This window comes from Lissotriton helveticus, chromosome 3_1 (assembly GCF_964261635.1).
Source record: "Lissotriton helveticus chromosome 3_1, aLisHel1.1, whole genome shotgun sequence".
Taxonomy (NCBI): Eukaryota; Metazoa; Chordata; class Amphibia; order Caudata; family Salamandridae; genus Lissotriton; species Lissotriton helveticus.
The window spans coordinates 166742768-166760823 of record NC_136061.1 but is presented as its reverse complement, the minus strand read 5'-3'; the positions used below and the strand labels follow the sequence as shown (position 1 = coordinate 166760823).

The following is an 18056-nucleotide window of genomic DNA, read 5'->3' as shown; positions in this document are numbered from 1 at the left end:
ATGAACTTCTTTTTTAAAAAACAATGTGATTTTCCTCTTCACCGGCACCGTGTGTAGCAGCTTGCAGCACCATGGGACTGGTAGTCCCTAGATTAATTGTGCAAGCATGGCGAACGTGGTGCAGGTGGGCCAACCACCACTTGGGATGGAGGAGCCAGCTTACTAAAGAATTGTAAGAGGAAACACCCTGCTTGAGAGCGCATTTGAAAAAGGCACTGCGCCGAAACCGGTCATGCAAGCCTCAAGGAATAAAACAACTAAAGAAACCCTGCTGTGTCCTGTGGTTCTCTGCACCGTAAGGAGGAGAGGCTGAACTGTATTAAATCGCGCTGCCTATGGCGCGCACACAGGACCCTTTCAGAGAAGTAGGTCAAGGCAACATGGGAACTTTGTTGTAAGTAGCCGAGGTATCGGATTTTTGACTTGACCCACCATCATTAACCTCCGAGGGAAAGGGGCGTCGTGAGTGTACCTGCGTCCTAACAATTGTTCATACACGGAGCATGATGGGCGAAAGAAAGGGATTGAAAATGAACTTCTTTTTTAAAAAACAATGTGATTTTCCTCTTCACCGGCACCGTGTGTAGCAGCTTGCAGCACCATGGGACTGGTAGTCCCTAGATTAATTGTGCAAGCATGGCGAACGTGGTGCAGGTTGGCCAACCACCACTTGGGAAGGAGGAGCCAGCTTACTAAAGAATTGTAAGAGGAAACACCCTGCTTGAGAGCGCATTTGAAAAAGGCACTGCGCCGAAACCGGTCATGCAAGCCTCAAGGAATAAAACAACTAAAGAAACCCTGCTGTGTCCTGTGGTTCTCTGCACCGTAATGAGGAGAGGCTGAACTGTATATATATATATATATACATATATATATATATATATTCGCTCCAAGTCCCACTGAAAAGTCCCGGGCACTCGCGGGCGGGTGCAGTTTGCGGTTGAGGGTTCCAGCAATGATACCACGCTCGGCTCCAAAATTAGTTCACATTTTCAAAAAACCGCACTCGTAGACCCAATTTCGTGCTCACACCATCAAGTTTATTTTGTCAGAGACAACAGACGCGTTTCAGCCTAAAGCCTTCGTCAGTGTTGATAGCACTGCAATGCTAACTAGAGTTTTCATACGTTCGTTCCTGATACTAAACATAGATGATGGACTGCAAATAGCAACAATGTAGCAAGCTTATACGCCATCTTAGAGCATGTCTGTATACATTCTGTATTTTTTTCTTATTTTAAGACACATAATGCAAATGCATATTTGTCAGTGATCAGGCGTTTCGTTTGCTTGCACGTTTGCTGGGAAATATTCATACTCTTGCCGTGTATCGGCATTGCTCCCCTCGAACTTCGAGGGGAGATACTGGGGGCGTGAAGCCTCGCACCCCCGAATCTGATTCCCATCAGTCCATACAGCCATGGATTGGCTAGTGTTACATGTGAGGTCCTGAACGTAGTGGTGAGTGCCCGGTGTCACCCAAATGTGCCTATACAGTCAGCCACCTTAGGCTATTTAGTTATGTTGAAATTATCATAATCAATTAAAGCAAAATTTAAATTCCACATTTTTGCACATTTTTTACTTGCATTTTCCAAATTTTACACATTTTACACATTTTTTACAAATTTTACAAAGGTTCACAGGTTTCCATCATCCCAATTCAGATTCTCCCAAAGCATTCGGAATCACAGACATAGTTAAAGTTATACTTCGTTACTCCAATGTTATCATTTTATAGCTTTTCATGCTAAGCAGGATTGACATCTTTTAGACAATGCAGTTTATCTTCTACAGTTATCTGCCTAGGTGGACTGCAAGCTCTTCTCCGCTGTTTAGCCCCATCGGTACCTTAGTCATTAGATCTATAATGTACCTTGATTCCAGGCGTCTTAGCTTTTTTAGCCTATCTCCTCCTCTTATGCTGTCTGGCACACAATCTAGCCCAAAGTACTGTAGTTTATTTCTATCTCTTTTGTGTACTTGGTCAATATGTCTTGCTACTGGGTATGTGGGGTCTGCCTTGTCAATTGCCCTGAGGTGTTCCAGGACCCTGATTTTCAACTGATGTATAGTGCTCCCAATGTATCTAAGTCCGCACGGACAAACAAGGCAGTAGACAGCGTAGGCGGTACTGCATGTCAGAAATTTGTCAATTCCTTTCGAGATATTGGCTTCTGGTACCCAGTAAGAACAAACTCTCTTACTCCCTACACAGGCTTTGCGTTTGCCACAGGGGTAAAAACCCCCCATACTGGCAATTTTGCCTCTTTTTGGGGTCACTTTCTCCAGATGACTCCTAACAAGTGAATCTTTTAGCGATCTTGCTTTCCGAAATGCCACTAGTGGTCGTGATGGAATATCTTCCTTGATTACTGGGTCAGTTCTTAAAATATGCCTGTTTTTTTTAAGTATTCTTTTTAGATTGTAGGATTCAGTGGTATATGGCGTGATCATCCGAAATTGTCCTTCTAGGGATGATTGAGTTTTAGGGGGTTTTTGTTTCAGTAGCTGTGATCTTGGAATTTTTCTGACCTTCACTAAGGTTTTCGTTAGTAGATCTAAATCATACCCCCTTTGGCAGAATCTCTCTATACTTCATTGAGCCGCCAATTCAAAGTCTTCCTCCCTACTGCTATTTCTTTTTAGTCTGAGGAGTTCCCCGTATGGGATACTTTGTATTAATCTGACTGGGTGATTGCTATCAGCTCTCAAGATGGAATTCCCTGCTGTGGCTTTGCGGTATAGTGAGTTGTGTAGCCTACCTTGCTCCACAAACACCCTCAGGTCCAGATAGTCCGCTGCCACCGGACTAACTGTCCCCGAAAAGTGCAGGTTGCAGTTGTTGTTGTTCAGGACCTCGATAAACAGATGTGCCGTCTCCACCGCCCCTTGCCACACGATGAAGAGGTCATCTATGTATCGGTACCCCCTCACCACTTTGCCCGGTTCCTGTCCCTCCATCTGGAGCGCCATGGGCACCCGCTCCTCCCACCAGCCCACGAACAAGTTTGCGTAGCTGGGGGCAAAGCAGGTGCCCATCGCGGTTCCAGATGTTTGTACATAGAGTTGCCCATCAAACAAGAAGATATTGTTCGTTAAACAAAATTCAATGAATTCCAACAGCATACAGTTGTGTAGAGCAAATCTCGCAGGTCTCTGTTTAGAAAATGTTCGATTGCTGTTATTTCCAGTTCATGTTTGATGTTGGTATATAAACTACTTATATCCAAAACCATTAATACATATGTGGGATCCCAAACAATATCTTCGATTTTCTCCAAGAAGTCTTTGGTGTCTCTTACATAGGATTTGAGTTCAGTAACCAAAGGAAATAAGAAATTGTCTATGAATTTCGACATACATTCAGTTAGTCCGTTAATTGAGGAGACGATGGTTCTCCCTGGTGGTTCTGTTGCGCATTTATGAAGCTTGGGTAAATGGTAAAAGGTGGGGATGGTAGGGTTATTGCTGCGCAAAAATAGATTTTCTTCACTCCCCAGCATAGCTTTTCTATACCATTTGTTTACTAGGTCGTCATAGCGGCGGATGTTTTCTTTATATGTCTTTTCATCAATCTTTTCGTAGTATGAGTATCTGAGAGTTGTTTTAGGGCTTCTTTGCAATAGTAATCCCTGGTCATTAGCACCATGTTCCGGCCCTTATCTGAGGGCTTGATTATGATATTCTCATCCTTCTGTAGGTTTTGTAGTGCAACTCTTTCTTCTATTGTGATATTATCTTTTCTCTTTTTGTTTCTTTGGTTACCTCTCAGAGCTACTAGATCTTTTAAGACTGTTTCCGAAAATGCATCTATCGCATCCCAAGGCATTACCGGACAGAAGGTCGAAGCGGGCTTGAGTCCACTTTCTTCCCTGTCCTGCTCAATTTCATTAATTTTGGCTCTTTCCACCATCGTATTTCCTTGTGAGCCTTGTGTGTTTCGTTCTAGCCTCAAATTTTCCAAATTTTCCACAGCTTTCAGGACCCATCGTCTCCTCAATTAACGGATTAACTGAATGTATGTCGAAATTCATAGACAATTTCTTATTTCCTTTGGTTACTGAACTCAAATCCTATGTAAGAGACACCAAAGACTTCTTGGAGAAAATCGAAGATATTGTTTGGGATCCCACGTATGTATTAATGGTTTTGGATATAAGTAGTTTATATACCAACATCAAACATGAACTGGGAATAACAGCAATCGAACATTTTCTAAACAAGAGACCTGCGAGATTTGCTCTACACAACTGTATCCTGTTGGAATTCATTAAATTTTGTTTAACGAACAATATCTTCTTGTTTGATGGGCAACTCTATGTACAAACATCTGGAACCGCGATGGGCACCTGCTTTGCCCCTAGCTACGCGAACTTGTTCGTGGGCTGGTGGGAGGAGCGGGTGCCCATGACGCTCCAGACGGAGGGACAGGAACCGGGCAAAGTGGTGAGGTGGTACCGATACATAGATGACCTCTTCATCGTGTGGCAAGGGGCGGTGGAGACGGCACATCTGTTTATCGAGGTCCTGTACAACAACGACTGCAACCTGCACTTTTCGGGGACGGTTAGTCCGGTGGCAGCGGACTATCTGGACCTGAGGGTGTTTGTGGAGCAAGGCAGGCTACACACCTCACTATGCCGCAAAGCCACAGCAGGGAATTCCATCTTGAGAGCTGATAGCAATCACCCAGTCAGATTAATACAAAGTATCCCATACGGGGAACTCCTCAGACTAAAAAGAAATAGCAGTAGGGAGGAAGACTTTGAATTGGCGGCTCAAGGAAGTATAGAGAGATTCTGCCAAAGGGGGTATGATTTAGATCTACTAACGAAAACCTTACCGAAGGTCAGAAAAATTCCAAGATCACAGCTACTGAAACAAAAACCCCCTAAAACTCAATACTCCCTAGAAGGGAAATTTCGGATGATCACGCCATATACCACTGAATCCTACAATCTAAAAAGAATACTTCAAAAAAACTGGCATATTTTAAGAACTGACCCAGTAATCAAGGAAGATATTCCATCACGACCACTAGTGACATTTCGGAAAGCAAGATCGCTAAAAGATTCACTAGTTAGGAGTCATCTGGAGAAAGTGACCCCAAGGAGAGGCAAAATTGCCAGTATGTTTTTTTTTTACCTCTGTGGCAAATGCAAAGCCTGTGTAGGGAGTAAGAGAGTTCATTCTTACTGGGTACCAGAAGCCAATATCTCGAAAGGAATTGACAAATTTCTGACATGCAGTACCGCCTACGCTGTCTACTGCCTTGTTTGTCCGTGCGGCCTTAGATACATTGGGAGCACTATACATCAGTTGAAAATCAGGGTCCTGGAACACCTCAGGGCAATTGACAAGGCAGACCCCACATACCCAGTCGCAAGACATTTTGACCAAGTACACAAAAGAGATAGAAATAAACTACAGTACTTTGGGCTAGATTGTGTGCCAGACAGCATAAGAGGAGGAGATAGGCTAAAAAAGCTAAGACACCTGGAATCAAGGTACATTATAGATCTAATGACTAAGGTACCAATGGGGCTAAACAGCGGAGAAGAGCTTGCAGTCCACCTAGGCAGATAACTGTAGAAGATAAACTGCATTGTCTAAAAGATATCAATCCTGCTTAGCATGAAAAGCTATAAAATGATAACATTGGAGTAACGAAGTATAACTTTAACTATGTCTGTGATTCCGAATGCTTTGGAAGAATCTGAATTGGGATGATGGAAACCTGTGAACCTTTGTAAAATTTGTAAAAAATGTGTAAAATTTGTAAAATTTGGAAAATGCAGGTAAAAAGTGTGCAAAAAATGTGGAATTTCAATTTTGCTTTAATTGATTATGATAATTTCAACATAACTAAATAGCCTAAGGTGGCTGACTGTATAGTCACATTTGGGTGACACCGGGCACTCACCACTACGTTCAGGACCTCACATGTAACACTAGCCAATCCATGGCTGTATGGACTGATGGGAATCAAATTCGGGGGTGCGAGGCTTCACTCCCCCAGTATCTCCCCTCGAAGTTCGAGGGGAGCAATGCCGATACACGGCAAGAGTATGAATATTTCCCAGCAAACGTGCAAGCAAACGAAACGCCTGATCACTGACAAATATGCATTTGCATTATGTGTCTTAAAATAACAACAAAAAACAGAATGTATACAGACATGCTCTAAGATGGCGTATAAGCTTGCTACATTGTTGCTATTTGCAGTCCATCATCTATGTTTAGTATCAGGAACGAACGTTTGAAAACTCTAGTTAGCATATGCAGTGCTATCAACACTGACGAAGGCTTTAGGCTGAAACGCGTCTGTTGTCTCTGACAAAATAAACTTGATGGTGTGAGCACGAAATTGGGTCTACGAGTGCGGTTTTTTGAAAAAGTGAACTAATTTTGGAGCCGAGCGTGATATATATATATATATATACATATATATATTTATGAGAGAACTAAATGTTATGCATGGCCTGCAGAACTTGTTGGGGGGCCTGGTCCTGCACATTTGCATGGCTTTGTGAAATAACTCTCTTCGGGTGCATTGGCATTTGGCTCCGTACATCAGCTGGTGAGCCAAAGATTCAGAAAGATAATAGTGAGCAGATATTCACTTGCAATACACAACGCTAAACAACAGTCGAGCAGAGGCCCTGCGCATTGCACTGATCCATCTTAAGGTTAGGATTGCTTAAATGGTGTTGATTAGCTTTTCATAAATGGCTCGAATGTCTTTGTTTGTCACTACATCATCTTCTTAGTCACAAACTGTAGCCACTTGCCATGAAATAGCCTAATAGGATTAATCTGTTCTATGGAATGCAAAACATCTTTAACTTAACGTGAGATAAGTTAAAACTGGTAGCACACTTTCCTGGTTTTCTTCTGGAATTGCCTTAAAATCCAGAAGCCCGCATTTTTTTGACTATAATTTAGCTGCTCTCCATCTAGAAATGAATCCGCCGGCAAATAAAAACACAAAATGTTTGGGGTGCAAAGTTCTATGTTGAAGACTTCCCTAAATACCCCAAATATTTTCACCTGAAAAGAAGTGAGTGGGCACAAGGAGAGGCCATTTTGAAATGGGTTAGAAGCACTGACACCCCGCGCAAACACTGCCTTAGCTCACTTCAACCTTTGCCAGTATCATGAGCAGAGAGAGACCCAAGTCCTCTATTGGACGACCAAAGCCTGTAACTTACACAGTAGAACTTCTCAACTTAGAGACCTGGCCAGAAAACCGACCATGACTCCTGTAAGCCGGGTTCCCCCATGCTCATTTGCCCCTGTTTAGGAAGTGTTGGAAAAGGAATGCTGTGGTGGGGGTAGAAAGACACTGTACCTACCTTAAACCCTACTTTTCAGAAGAAAGCTGGATCGATGTGGCATGCAGCCCCAAAGTCTGGTTTGGTGCTCTTGAAGCACAACATTATGAGTAAGAACATATATTGTGTTGACAGACCACCATATCAATAGACCACGTTTTCAAATGACGCTTGGTCTGATGTTGCACCATATCTTAAGATTTTTTTGCCATTTTAAATTCTCATGCTCTCTCCAGTAATTTGTTTTTCAAAAGCAGTACAACACTTTTTATTGAGCGGACTTTCCCATGTTTGCTATTGTCACATGTCCTCTTCTTGAGGTATTATTGTCTACTTAATATTCCCATTTGTTTTATTGTGGCTTTATTTTATTTTTTAGCTTTTTTAATGACAAATGTATTTATGTATTCCTCCTAAAGTTATTAAGTTGGATAATTATTTCCATTTGTTTATCAAATATATTCTTTGTATGATATTTTAAATTCTGTTTTTATAGTGCATCGTTCCGCCTGTGTCACGGGTAGCACTTTCTACATTTTATACCTAAGGAAGGCAAGACTATTACCTAGAAATATGAACAATTTGATATCACCAGTAAACAGCTCCCAACATTACCAACAAAGGATTCTTTGGGAACATTTCTTTTGATTAAAGTACCTGAATTAGTCAAGCATGGTAAAAAGCTAAACGAGAGGTATTGGAAGGGTTGCACCAAATGTAGTGAGAGTTAAACAAAATAGAGCCTGTAATAGAGGGATTGGAAGGATTAGCATTCATGTAACATTACTTTCTCTGGAACCTTTTGCAGATATACTCACTGCTGAACAGCTTCACACAGTCTCCAAGGTCTCTGGATGCGCTTATCAGTCAATGCCCAAAGCTTGTCCGAACAGTCGATACAGATCCATCACTGGTGAATGCAACAACAGGTAACTGTGCTCACTGTGGCTTCCTTTGATATATAGTTCCAGCTGGGCACTCTAAGCTTTGAGCCTCTCGCCCTCAATTTCGAAATGGTCATAAATTCATTTTAGTTGTGTTTAATATGCTGTAACTGGCTTGCAGACATCTCACTATTTTCTCCGTTGGAAAGGAATGTGGTGTTACCATAAAAAAACAATACATGGTAACACACACTGAAACGTGGTATAACCCTGCTCCAGCAAATTCTAGTGCCATATCCACAATAAGAATTATTATTATTATTATTATTAGGGAAATTTGTAGAGCGCCTGGTTACGCGCACCGGCGTGTCCCCGCGCTATGGTAAGTAGAGTAAACTGTCCAAGCAGCCATCACAGCCGCCTACCTCCCGTATAGGTGAGTCTTAAGTCTCGTCCTGAAAGTGGGCTCTGAAGGCTCCAAGCGTAGCTCTAATGGGAGGGCATTCCACTGCTTAGCAGCCAGATATCTAAAAGACCTGCCCCCCATTCGAGCCTTCTTTATTTTTGGAATTTTCAGTAGCCCTGTACAAGAGGAACGCAGGTCCCGTGTAGGCTCATAACGAGTAACCAGACTCTGTAGCGGGACTGGGGCTTTGCCGCTCATGATGCGTTTACAGGTGGAAAGAGCCTTGAACTCCACCCTACTCCTGACAGGAAGCCAGTGCAGGGCCTGGAGCGCTGCCTTTGAGGGTGACCTCCTGGAGAGCCTCAGAACTAAGCGAGCAGCTGCATTTTGCAGCACTTGGAGGCAGTTGATGGCCCTTCCCGTGGTCCCCAGATACAGCAAATTGCCGTAATCTAGGCGCGAGGTGACGAGGGCATGCACCAGCGTCCGACGAGCTGTAACAGGCAGAAGGTCCAAGACCTTCCTCAGAGTTTTTAAAACTCCGAAGCATACCCCCACCACCCGGTCAATCTGGGGGCCAAAGGCAAGGTCGGCATCAAGCCATACCCCAAGATTCCTTGCTTCCTGGCAAGGAACAGGTGTTTCTCCCAGACAGGGTGGCCACCATGCCGACGACCAGACCGATGGCCCTCCCCCTACCACGAGTACCTCGGTCTTGCTACCGTTAAGTTTCAAGCAGTTGGCGGACATCCAGGTTACCAGCTCTTGAATGCAAAGTCTGAAACTGTCCGCCGCAAGACTTGGCCTGCGTGAGAGGGAGATGACCAACTGCGTGTCGTCGGCATATGACACAAGGCGCAGGCCATGACTTTCAACAATCGCCGCCAGCGGGGAGACGTACAGATTAAACAGAGTTGGGCTCAGGGACGAGCCCTGCGGCACGCCCTGGCCCAAGCTGATCTCCCTAGAGTAACATTCTCCCTGACGGACTTGAAAGCATCTGCCTGTCAGGAAAGACTGGATCCAACTAAGCGCAGCTCCTGATACCCCTCCATCATTCAGACACTGTAGCAAGATGGAATGAGCTACAGTGTCGAATGCTGCGCTTAGGTCCAGGAGGATCAGGGCCATAGTCTGGCCTTCTTCCACTCCCTGCCGTATGGACTCTACTGCCATAAGTAGTGCTGACTCCGTCGAGTGCCGTGGACGGAAGCCAAACTGAGAATCGTGAAGCAGGGAAGCCTCTCCCACAAAATCCCCCAGCTGGAGGTTCACAGTTTTCTCAGCAACCTTCGCCATATATGGCAGGAGAGAAATAGGTCGAAGATTTTCTAACCTGTCGTAGCTGATATTGGGCTTTTTTTGGAGAGGGAGGACCACCGCGCGTTTCCAGGCATCCGGTACAGTATGGGTCCCAAAGGAGATATCCAGGAGATGACGGATGTACGGCTCTAATACGTGCAAACTGCCCATCAAGCGTTTAGGTGTAGTAGGATCCCTAGGGGAGCCTGATTTTATTGATCCGCAGATCTGGATGAGCGCCTCAGTAGGCAGGGTGACGAATCTAGTCAGCACCCGTTGTTCTCCCCTCACCCTAGGCTCCTCCTCAAACTCTGGCCTATGCTAACTTGGCTTGGAAAGGCCGAATAGATATTTGCCACCTTGTTAGCAAAAAACTCCGCTATTCGGTTACAGCTGTCCACCGAGCAGAATTCTTCTGGAACTGCCGCTGGCTTCCCAGCCGAGAGCGATTTATATATTAAAAACAATTCCTTCATGGAGTTTTCTGCTTCCCTAATCCTGGTGTCGTAGTACGCCGTTTTAGCCTTCCTAATTAGTCTGTGGTAGATGCGTCTACTTGCAACATAATCAGCTTTAGCTTGAGTGGCGAAGGCTGTCCTCCACTGCCTTTCTGCGCGTTTGCACACGGCCTTGGCCACCCGCACCTCCTCACTATCACATGGTGCCGCTCTCTGAGAACGTCCCCCCGTTCTAGCCAGGGCAAGCGGAGCAACACGGTCCAAGGCCTCAGTGATACGCTGATCCAGATTAGTGTTCATTGCAGGAAAACGTGGAGAAACCCATGCTCACACTCCAACAATTCCCCCTATTTCCCTATCCTATTGTTCCTTACACAACACCCCTCTAGTTTTTCACTGTCTAGACCTCATCTCACCTCCAAACCTCACACCTTGTCATTGTATTCGCTAATTCCTCTCTACCCTTCCTTATGAGTTTCTTTCTTTGCCTATAACCTTACAACCCTCCAATGTCCTCTCTTCTCAGACCCCCCTCTATCTCCCTCCAAACCTCCCATCACATTCCAACATTCAGGGCCCCCAAACCTTTTCTTTCCTGCTCATCCCTCTGGTAATATGCAACTTACATTCATCTCTAGGGCACCATGTCAATATCATAATGCATTAGGACAATCCAAGCCTCATCTCCCAGAGTTAACTTTCAGCCTGATGGGACATTCCAAGTCTCATCTCCAAGAACTACACTTGTCTCCCCCTCCAGATCTACTATCCACCTTGGCCAAACTAACTGAGAAAATGAAAGCTTTCTCTCAGGTAGTCCACACCCCATCTACCCTCTCAATAATGACCCGATAAATAATCCTTAGCGAGATTGAATTCCACAAATTCATTGTGAACCCTGCCTGGAGAGCATAACTCTCCCTCACAGACGGCAAACTCTGCAACCTTGTTGACATTTAGAAACTTTGTGAACTTGATGAAAGCCAGGTAACCACTTGCCCCAACGCTAAATCGGTGAGTGACCAACTACCAGCCAACTCTCCCTTCCCATTTATCGTAAACCAATGACCGCGCCGTACCATCTCTTCACTCAAGAAGGAAACAGATAACCTCATTCCAATACCTATCAATCAGCTAAGTAACTCTGTGTCCATTACAAGACAATATTTGCTTCAGAGCACCTAGTGCATCTTTCACAACTGCTATTCAGTAATCAATGATTTCAATTATGATCTTTGACACTATTTTGGAATGTTATCCTTGATATCCTAGTCCTAACTGGGACATTACTCACCATCCTTCTTCCCCTGCAGTGTTTCATTATTTGGGATGAGAGAGATAACATATGTAGCTGTTTTGAAGAGCAAGTTAGGCTTCAGAAAATGCCCTGCTGTTCAGTACCACTCCTTCCAGTACCTGTCAATGGAGATCTTCACTCATAAGGCTTCTATGTTCAGGCAAAATGTCATTTACCATCCTGCTGGTAAAAATAACACATTTATAGAAGTATGCATTTAAATTCATCATGTCGCATCTGTTGATTTCTGAGACCAGCATCTTCCTGAGTGATTTCAATCAGCATTGGGACCACATCCTAGTCCAATCTGTCAAAGTCTTGTCTTCTTTCCTCAACAGTAATCTCCTACTACACTCATATTTTCAGCGTTAAGTCCTCTCACATGCTGTTATGTTCCGTAAGCAGAGATGAATAAAGAACCCAAACCCAGTTATATAGACCAACCTATATTTTATTAGGAATGCTCTCTCCACTCTTAGGGAGCTTGTCCTGTGCCTGTGCTCTCCATGCACTGTCCTAATCCAAAATACCCTTTGTGTCCCTCGCTTCATGCCTTTCCCCATCCCTGTACAAGAAGTGGTGTCCAGTGTCCAGCTGGATCGTCCATGGCTTCAGTGTACTCCATACCTGACAAACACCTCCAAGAAATGCCAACACATCTCTTCAAGGTAATTAAGCAGTCAAACAACCTGATCTCCAACAATAGAGCCCATGTTCAGGAAGATAAGTGTGAAGGCTTTGTTTTATTCCTTAACGAAATATCAGAGATGGAGTTACTCAAAACGATAACCAAAGTTAAACTGTTGAATCATTTCAATGACCGTGTACCAGGATCCATCAACAATGAGCTTGTGAAGCACTGCTACCTTTCTGGGCTACATAAGTGAATTCTTCACTTATGCAAGGTACCTTCCCAGACTGTCTAAAAACATGACAAGTCTCCCTCCTTCTGATAAAGCCTCTGCACATACATGGGACCTAAAGAACTAACTATTTTTTTCCTAGGCAAGATGAGAGAAAGCAGTGTAGCCTCTCAGCCTTCTTATCATATCCAAATAACAACCTCCTGAACAAATTCTAATCTGAATACAGGCAGGGCTAAAGAGCAGAGACTTTTATGCAACAAGTGCTTGATGACGCACTCTGTTTCCTCCAATAGGACGGTCTTTGTCTTCTTCTACACCTTTCAGATATCTTTGATACAGTCAGGGCATTGGTTAACATCCTGAATGATAACATGGGCATTGAGGTAACAATTCTAAATTGATTTACTTCCTATCTCTCGTACCACTCGTAGTTAAAACAGAGTTCTCTATCCACTGCAGTTAACCTTCCACGAGTGGTTCCTCAGGGATCAATGCTGTCTGCTACTTTGTTTATCTAGAACCACTTGGAGAGAGCTTCAGAAATTTTGGTATACTATATACAGATAATACTCAGACTACCTCAAGATTTCCTCTCCGAATGACACCTATCTACTTGGCAATACCCTGTCCCGAACTCAAAAGTGGATGTCCATCCAAAACCTAAAACTACACTCAACTAAAACAGAACTCATTTTAATGCCACTGAAAATACCAACCTACTCATCTATCAGTGGATTGTTCTTGCTATGCCCCAAGTTGCAAACCAATGATTGTGGACAGTGTTAAGTAACTGGGATTCATCATGGAGTATTGGCTTAACCTACAATGTCATATCCAGATGATGGCTGAGAACTGACACTACCACCTCAAATGACTTTGGGTCATTGGCAGTTCATCCCTACATGTCCACAGTCAATATGTTCTCTCCAGGTTGATCTATGGGAACTCGCTTCTCTCTGGTCACTCTAAAGTTCACCTGGCCCTCTCACAGCTGTTCCTCACACTACCATCTACTTTGTTTCAGGATACAAGAAATCTGACAACATCTCTCCTGTCCTTCTCAATCTTTACTGGCTCCCTATCAGAGCTCCCTGCTGTGCTCAGAAAGCCCTTTACGGATTTATTTATGTAATGCTTTGGGATCATTTTCATGACCAGCACAAAATCAAGTTAAGTATAAATAATTCCTCCGGGAACTTTTTTCTTTTGTAGATTGCATTACCCAGCTCCCTGGGGAAATATTGGGTTGCCCTGTTTTATTAGGTATATTTTTAGAAAGTTGGCATTTTCTTGGCCTAACTATTTGGTGCTTGTAGCCTGCTTCTCGGTCACATGATAGGTGATGAGATGTAGTTGGCAGTTGACCTTCGTTTATTCCTCTTAGACAGTATTACAAAGGAGGGTCTGGGTGCTGGCAGGAGGGGCCATCTCTGACTTGATTGGGATGGGGCGTAATTATCACCTACTACATTTACACTTCAATGGCACTGTCTCAGCTCTCACATAAAGGATTCCACACTAGCCTATTGTGCACCCAGACAGACTGGGACCAGGACAGGGAGGCAGGAAATTGCAGACACCTCTGTAGGGCAAAACAAGAGATGCTTCTCCCACTTCAAACTAGGCACCAGGCATAAAAAGGAGACACTCAAACAAGACTGGCCCTGGCAAAAAGCTCAGCCGCCCCCTCTGGGACCTTGCGAGCTGTTTGCCAGGGCTGGTTTCGGCTGATTTTGTTACAGGGTCCAATTTTGCAGCTATGCTGCATAAACGGCCCTGTAACAAAAATGGCCCCCAGGGGACCAAAATCGGCCCCATCCTAGCGGCCCACCGGGGAAATGTCCGGTGCCCGCTACAGCCAGTCCGGCCCTGCTCAGACACACTCTTCAGATCACTTCTGGACCTGTGAAAGACTCAGAAGAAGTTCTGATCTGCTGCCCTCATGCTCTGCTGCAAGAAGGACAACCCAGCTGCTCTCCTGCAAAAGGGACTGCTCTGCAGCCCTGCTACCTGAGGAAGAAGGACTGTTTAAGTGCTGCATAAATACGTTACACATTGCCTCTAGGTTAAGTCTGGTTGCTTTTGTGCCAAGCTACCAGAGGATTAAGCACAGGTTAATTTGGTATTATTTACAACAAGGGGTGGTGATGGACAGAGTCTCTGAATTAAGCAGAATACTCTCACCCAGTCAAGAGATCAGGGCTAGATCCAACACCGTTTTTTAGCTCATTGCACCATCCCAGTTTCAGAACCTGGCTGTATGCAAATTAGTCTGTCCCTGGCCCAGTGCATCATGGGAACAGGGCAGACCATACTACAAAAGCCAATTCTTACACTGGGAAGGAAACAAGCTTCCGGGGACCGGTTTCTGGCATTACAGCCGTCTTCGGCCCGGCTTGCTTGAATCCTGATGGTGCAATGAGCAAGGGACTCACATCTGAGTATACCCTTCCACGCTTAGGGTGGACAAACTTATTTACAACAATGGGTGGTGATGGACAGAGTCTCTGAATTAAGCAGAATACTCTCACCCAGTCAAGAGATCAGGGCTAGATCCAACACCGTTTTTTAGCTCATTGCACCATCCCAGTTTCAGAACCTGGCTGTATGCAAATTAGTCTGTCCCTGGCCCAGTGCATCATGGGAACAGGGCAGACCATACTACAAAAGCCAATTCTTACACTGGGAAGGAAACAAGCTTCCGTGGGGCCGGTTTCTGGCATTACAGCCGTCTTCGGCCCGGCTTGCTTGAATCCTGATGGTGCAATGAGCAAGGGACTCACATCTGAGTATACCCTTCCACGCTTAGGGTGGACAAAATTATTTACAACAAGGGGTGGTGATGGACAGAGTCTCTGAATTAAGCAGAATACTCTCACCCAGTCAAGAGATCAGGGCTAGATCCAACACCGTTTTTTAGCTCATTGCACCATCCCAGTTTCAGAACCTGGCTGTATGCAAATTAGTCTGTCCCTGGCCCAGTGCATCATGGGAACAGGGCAGACCATACTACAAAAGCCAATTCTTACACTGGGAAGGAAACAAGCTTCCGGGGACCGGTTTCTGGCATTACAGCCGTCTTCGGCCCGGCTTGCTTGAATCCTGATGGTGCAATGAGCAAGGGACTCACATCTGAGTATACCCTTCCACGCTTAGGGTGGACAAAATTATTTACAACAAGGGGTGGTGATGGACAGAGTCTCTGAATTAAGCAGAATACTCTCACCCAGTCAAGAGATCAGGGCTAGATCCAACACCGTTTTTTAGCTCATTGCACCATCCCAGTTTCAGAACCTGGCTGTATGCAAATTAGTCTGTCCCTGGCCCAGTGCATCATGGGAACAGGGCAGACCATACTACAAAAGCCAATTCTTACACTGGGAAGGAAACAAGCTCCGGGGACCGGTTTCTGGCATTACAGCCGTCTTCGGCCCGGCTTGCTTGAATCCTGATGGTGCAATGAGCAAGGGACTCACATCTGAGTATACCCTTCCACGCTTAGGGTGGACAAAATTATTTACAGAAACCGGTCCCCGGAAGCTTGTCTCCTTTCTGGTGAAGAATTGGCTTGGTAGTTTGGTCTGCCCTGATCCCATGATGCACTGGGCCAGGGACAGACTAATTTGCATATAGCCAGGTTCTGAGCTGGGATGGGGCAGTGAGCTAAATAACGGTGATGGATCAAGCCCTGATCTTTGGACTGGGTAAGAGTGGTCTGCTTAATTCAGACACTCTGTTCATCACCACCCCCTTTTCTGGATCATTTTGTCCACCATAAGCGTGGAAGGGTATACTCAGACATGAGTCCCTTGCTCACTGCTCCATCAGGATTCAAGCAAGCCGGGCCGAAGACGCCTGAAATGGCAGAAACCGGTCCCCGGAAGCTTGTCTCCTTTCTGGTGAAGAATTGGCTTGGTAGTTTGGTCTGCCCTGTTCCCATGATGCACTGGGCCAGGGACAGACTAATTTGCATATAGCCAGGTTCTGAGCTGGGATGGGGCAGTGAGCTAAATAACGGTGATGGATCAAGCCCTGATCTTTGGACTGGGTAAGAGTGGTCTGCTTAATTCAGACACTCTGTTCATCACCACCCCCTTTTCTGGATCATTTTGTCCACCATAAGCGTGGAAGGGTATACTCAGACATGAGTCCCTTGCTCACTGCTCCATCAGGATTCAAGCAAGCCGGGCCGAAGACGCCTGAAATGGCAGAAACCGGTCCCCGGAAGCTTGTCTCCTTTCTGGTGAAGAATTGGCTTGGTAGTTTGGTCTGCCCTGTTCCCATGATGCACTGGGCCAGGGACAGACTAATTTGCATATAGCCAGGTTCTGAGCTGGGATGGGGCAGTGAGCTAAATAACGGTGATGGATCAAGCCCTGATCTTTGGACTGGGTAAGAGTGGTCTGCTTAATTCAGACACTCTGTTCATCACCACCCCCTTTTCTGGATCATTTTGTCCACCATAAGCGTGGAAGGGTATACTCAGACATGAGTCCCTTGCTCACTGCTCCATCAGGATTCAAGCAAGCCGGGCCGAAGACGCCTGAAATGGCAGAAACCGGTCCCCGGAAGCTTGTCTCCTTTCTGGTGAAGAATTGGCTTGGTAGTTTGGTCTGCCCTGTTCCCATGATGCACTGGGCCAGGGACAGACTAATTTGCATATAGCCAGGTTCTGAGCTGGGATGGGGCAGTGAGCTAAATAACGGTGATGGATCAAGCCCTGATCTTTGGACTGGGTAAGAGTGGTCTGCTTAATTCAGACACTCTGTTCATCACCACCCCCTTTTCTGGATCATTTTGTCCACCATAAGCGTGGAAGGGTATACTCAGACATGAGTCCCTTGCTCACTGCTCCATCAGGATTCAAGCAAGCCGGGCCGAAGACGCCTGAAATGGCAGAAACCGGTCCCCGGAAGCTTGTCTCCTTTCTGGTGAAGAATTGGCTTGGTAGTTTGGTCTGCCCTGTTCCCATGATGCACTGGGCCAGGGACAGACTAATTTGCATATAGCCAGGTTCTGAGCTGGGATGGGGCAGTGAGCTAAATAACGGTGATGGATCAAGCCCTGATCTTTGGACTGGGTAAGAGTGGTCTGCTTAATTCAGACACTCTGTTCATCACCACCCCCTTTTCTGGATCATTTTGTCCACCATAAGCGTGGAAGGGTATACTCAGACATGAGTCCCTTGCTCACTGCTCCATCAGGATTCAAGCAAGCCGGGCCGAAGACGCCTGAAATGGCAGAAACCGGTCCCCGGAAGCTTGTCTCCTTTCTGGTGAAGAATTGGCTTGGTAGTTTGGTCTGCCCTGTTCCCATGATGCACTGGGCCAGGGACAGACTAATTTGCATATAGCCAGGTTCTGAGCTGGGATGGGGCAGTGAGCTAAATAACGGTGATGGATCAAGCCCTGATCTTTGGACTGGGTAAGAGTGGTCTGCTTAATTCAGACACTCTGTTCATCACCACCCCCTTTTCTGGATCATTTTGTCCACCATAAGCGTGGAA

General features: G+C 45.3%; 1 protein-coding gene across 1 annotated transcript in view; it reads left to right on the top strand.

Moving 5' to 3' along the window:
* Window positions 1-18056, top strand: part of LOC144822229 (myeloperoxidase-like) — a 187243-nt gene that overhangs the window by 41331 nt on the left and 127856 nt on the right. The window contains exon 5 of the mRNA XM_078679478.1: window positions 8146-8266. Within this exon, the coding sequence (XP_078535604.1) occupies window positions 8146-8266 (121 nt within the window). The remainder of the gene's footprint in view (window positions 1-8145; window positions 8267-18056) is intronic.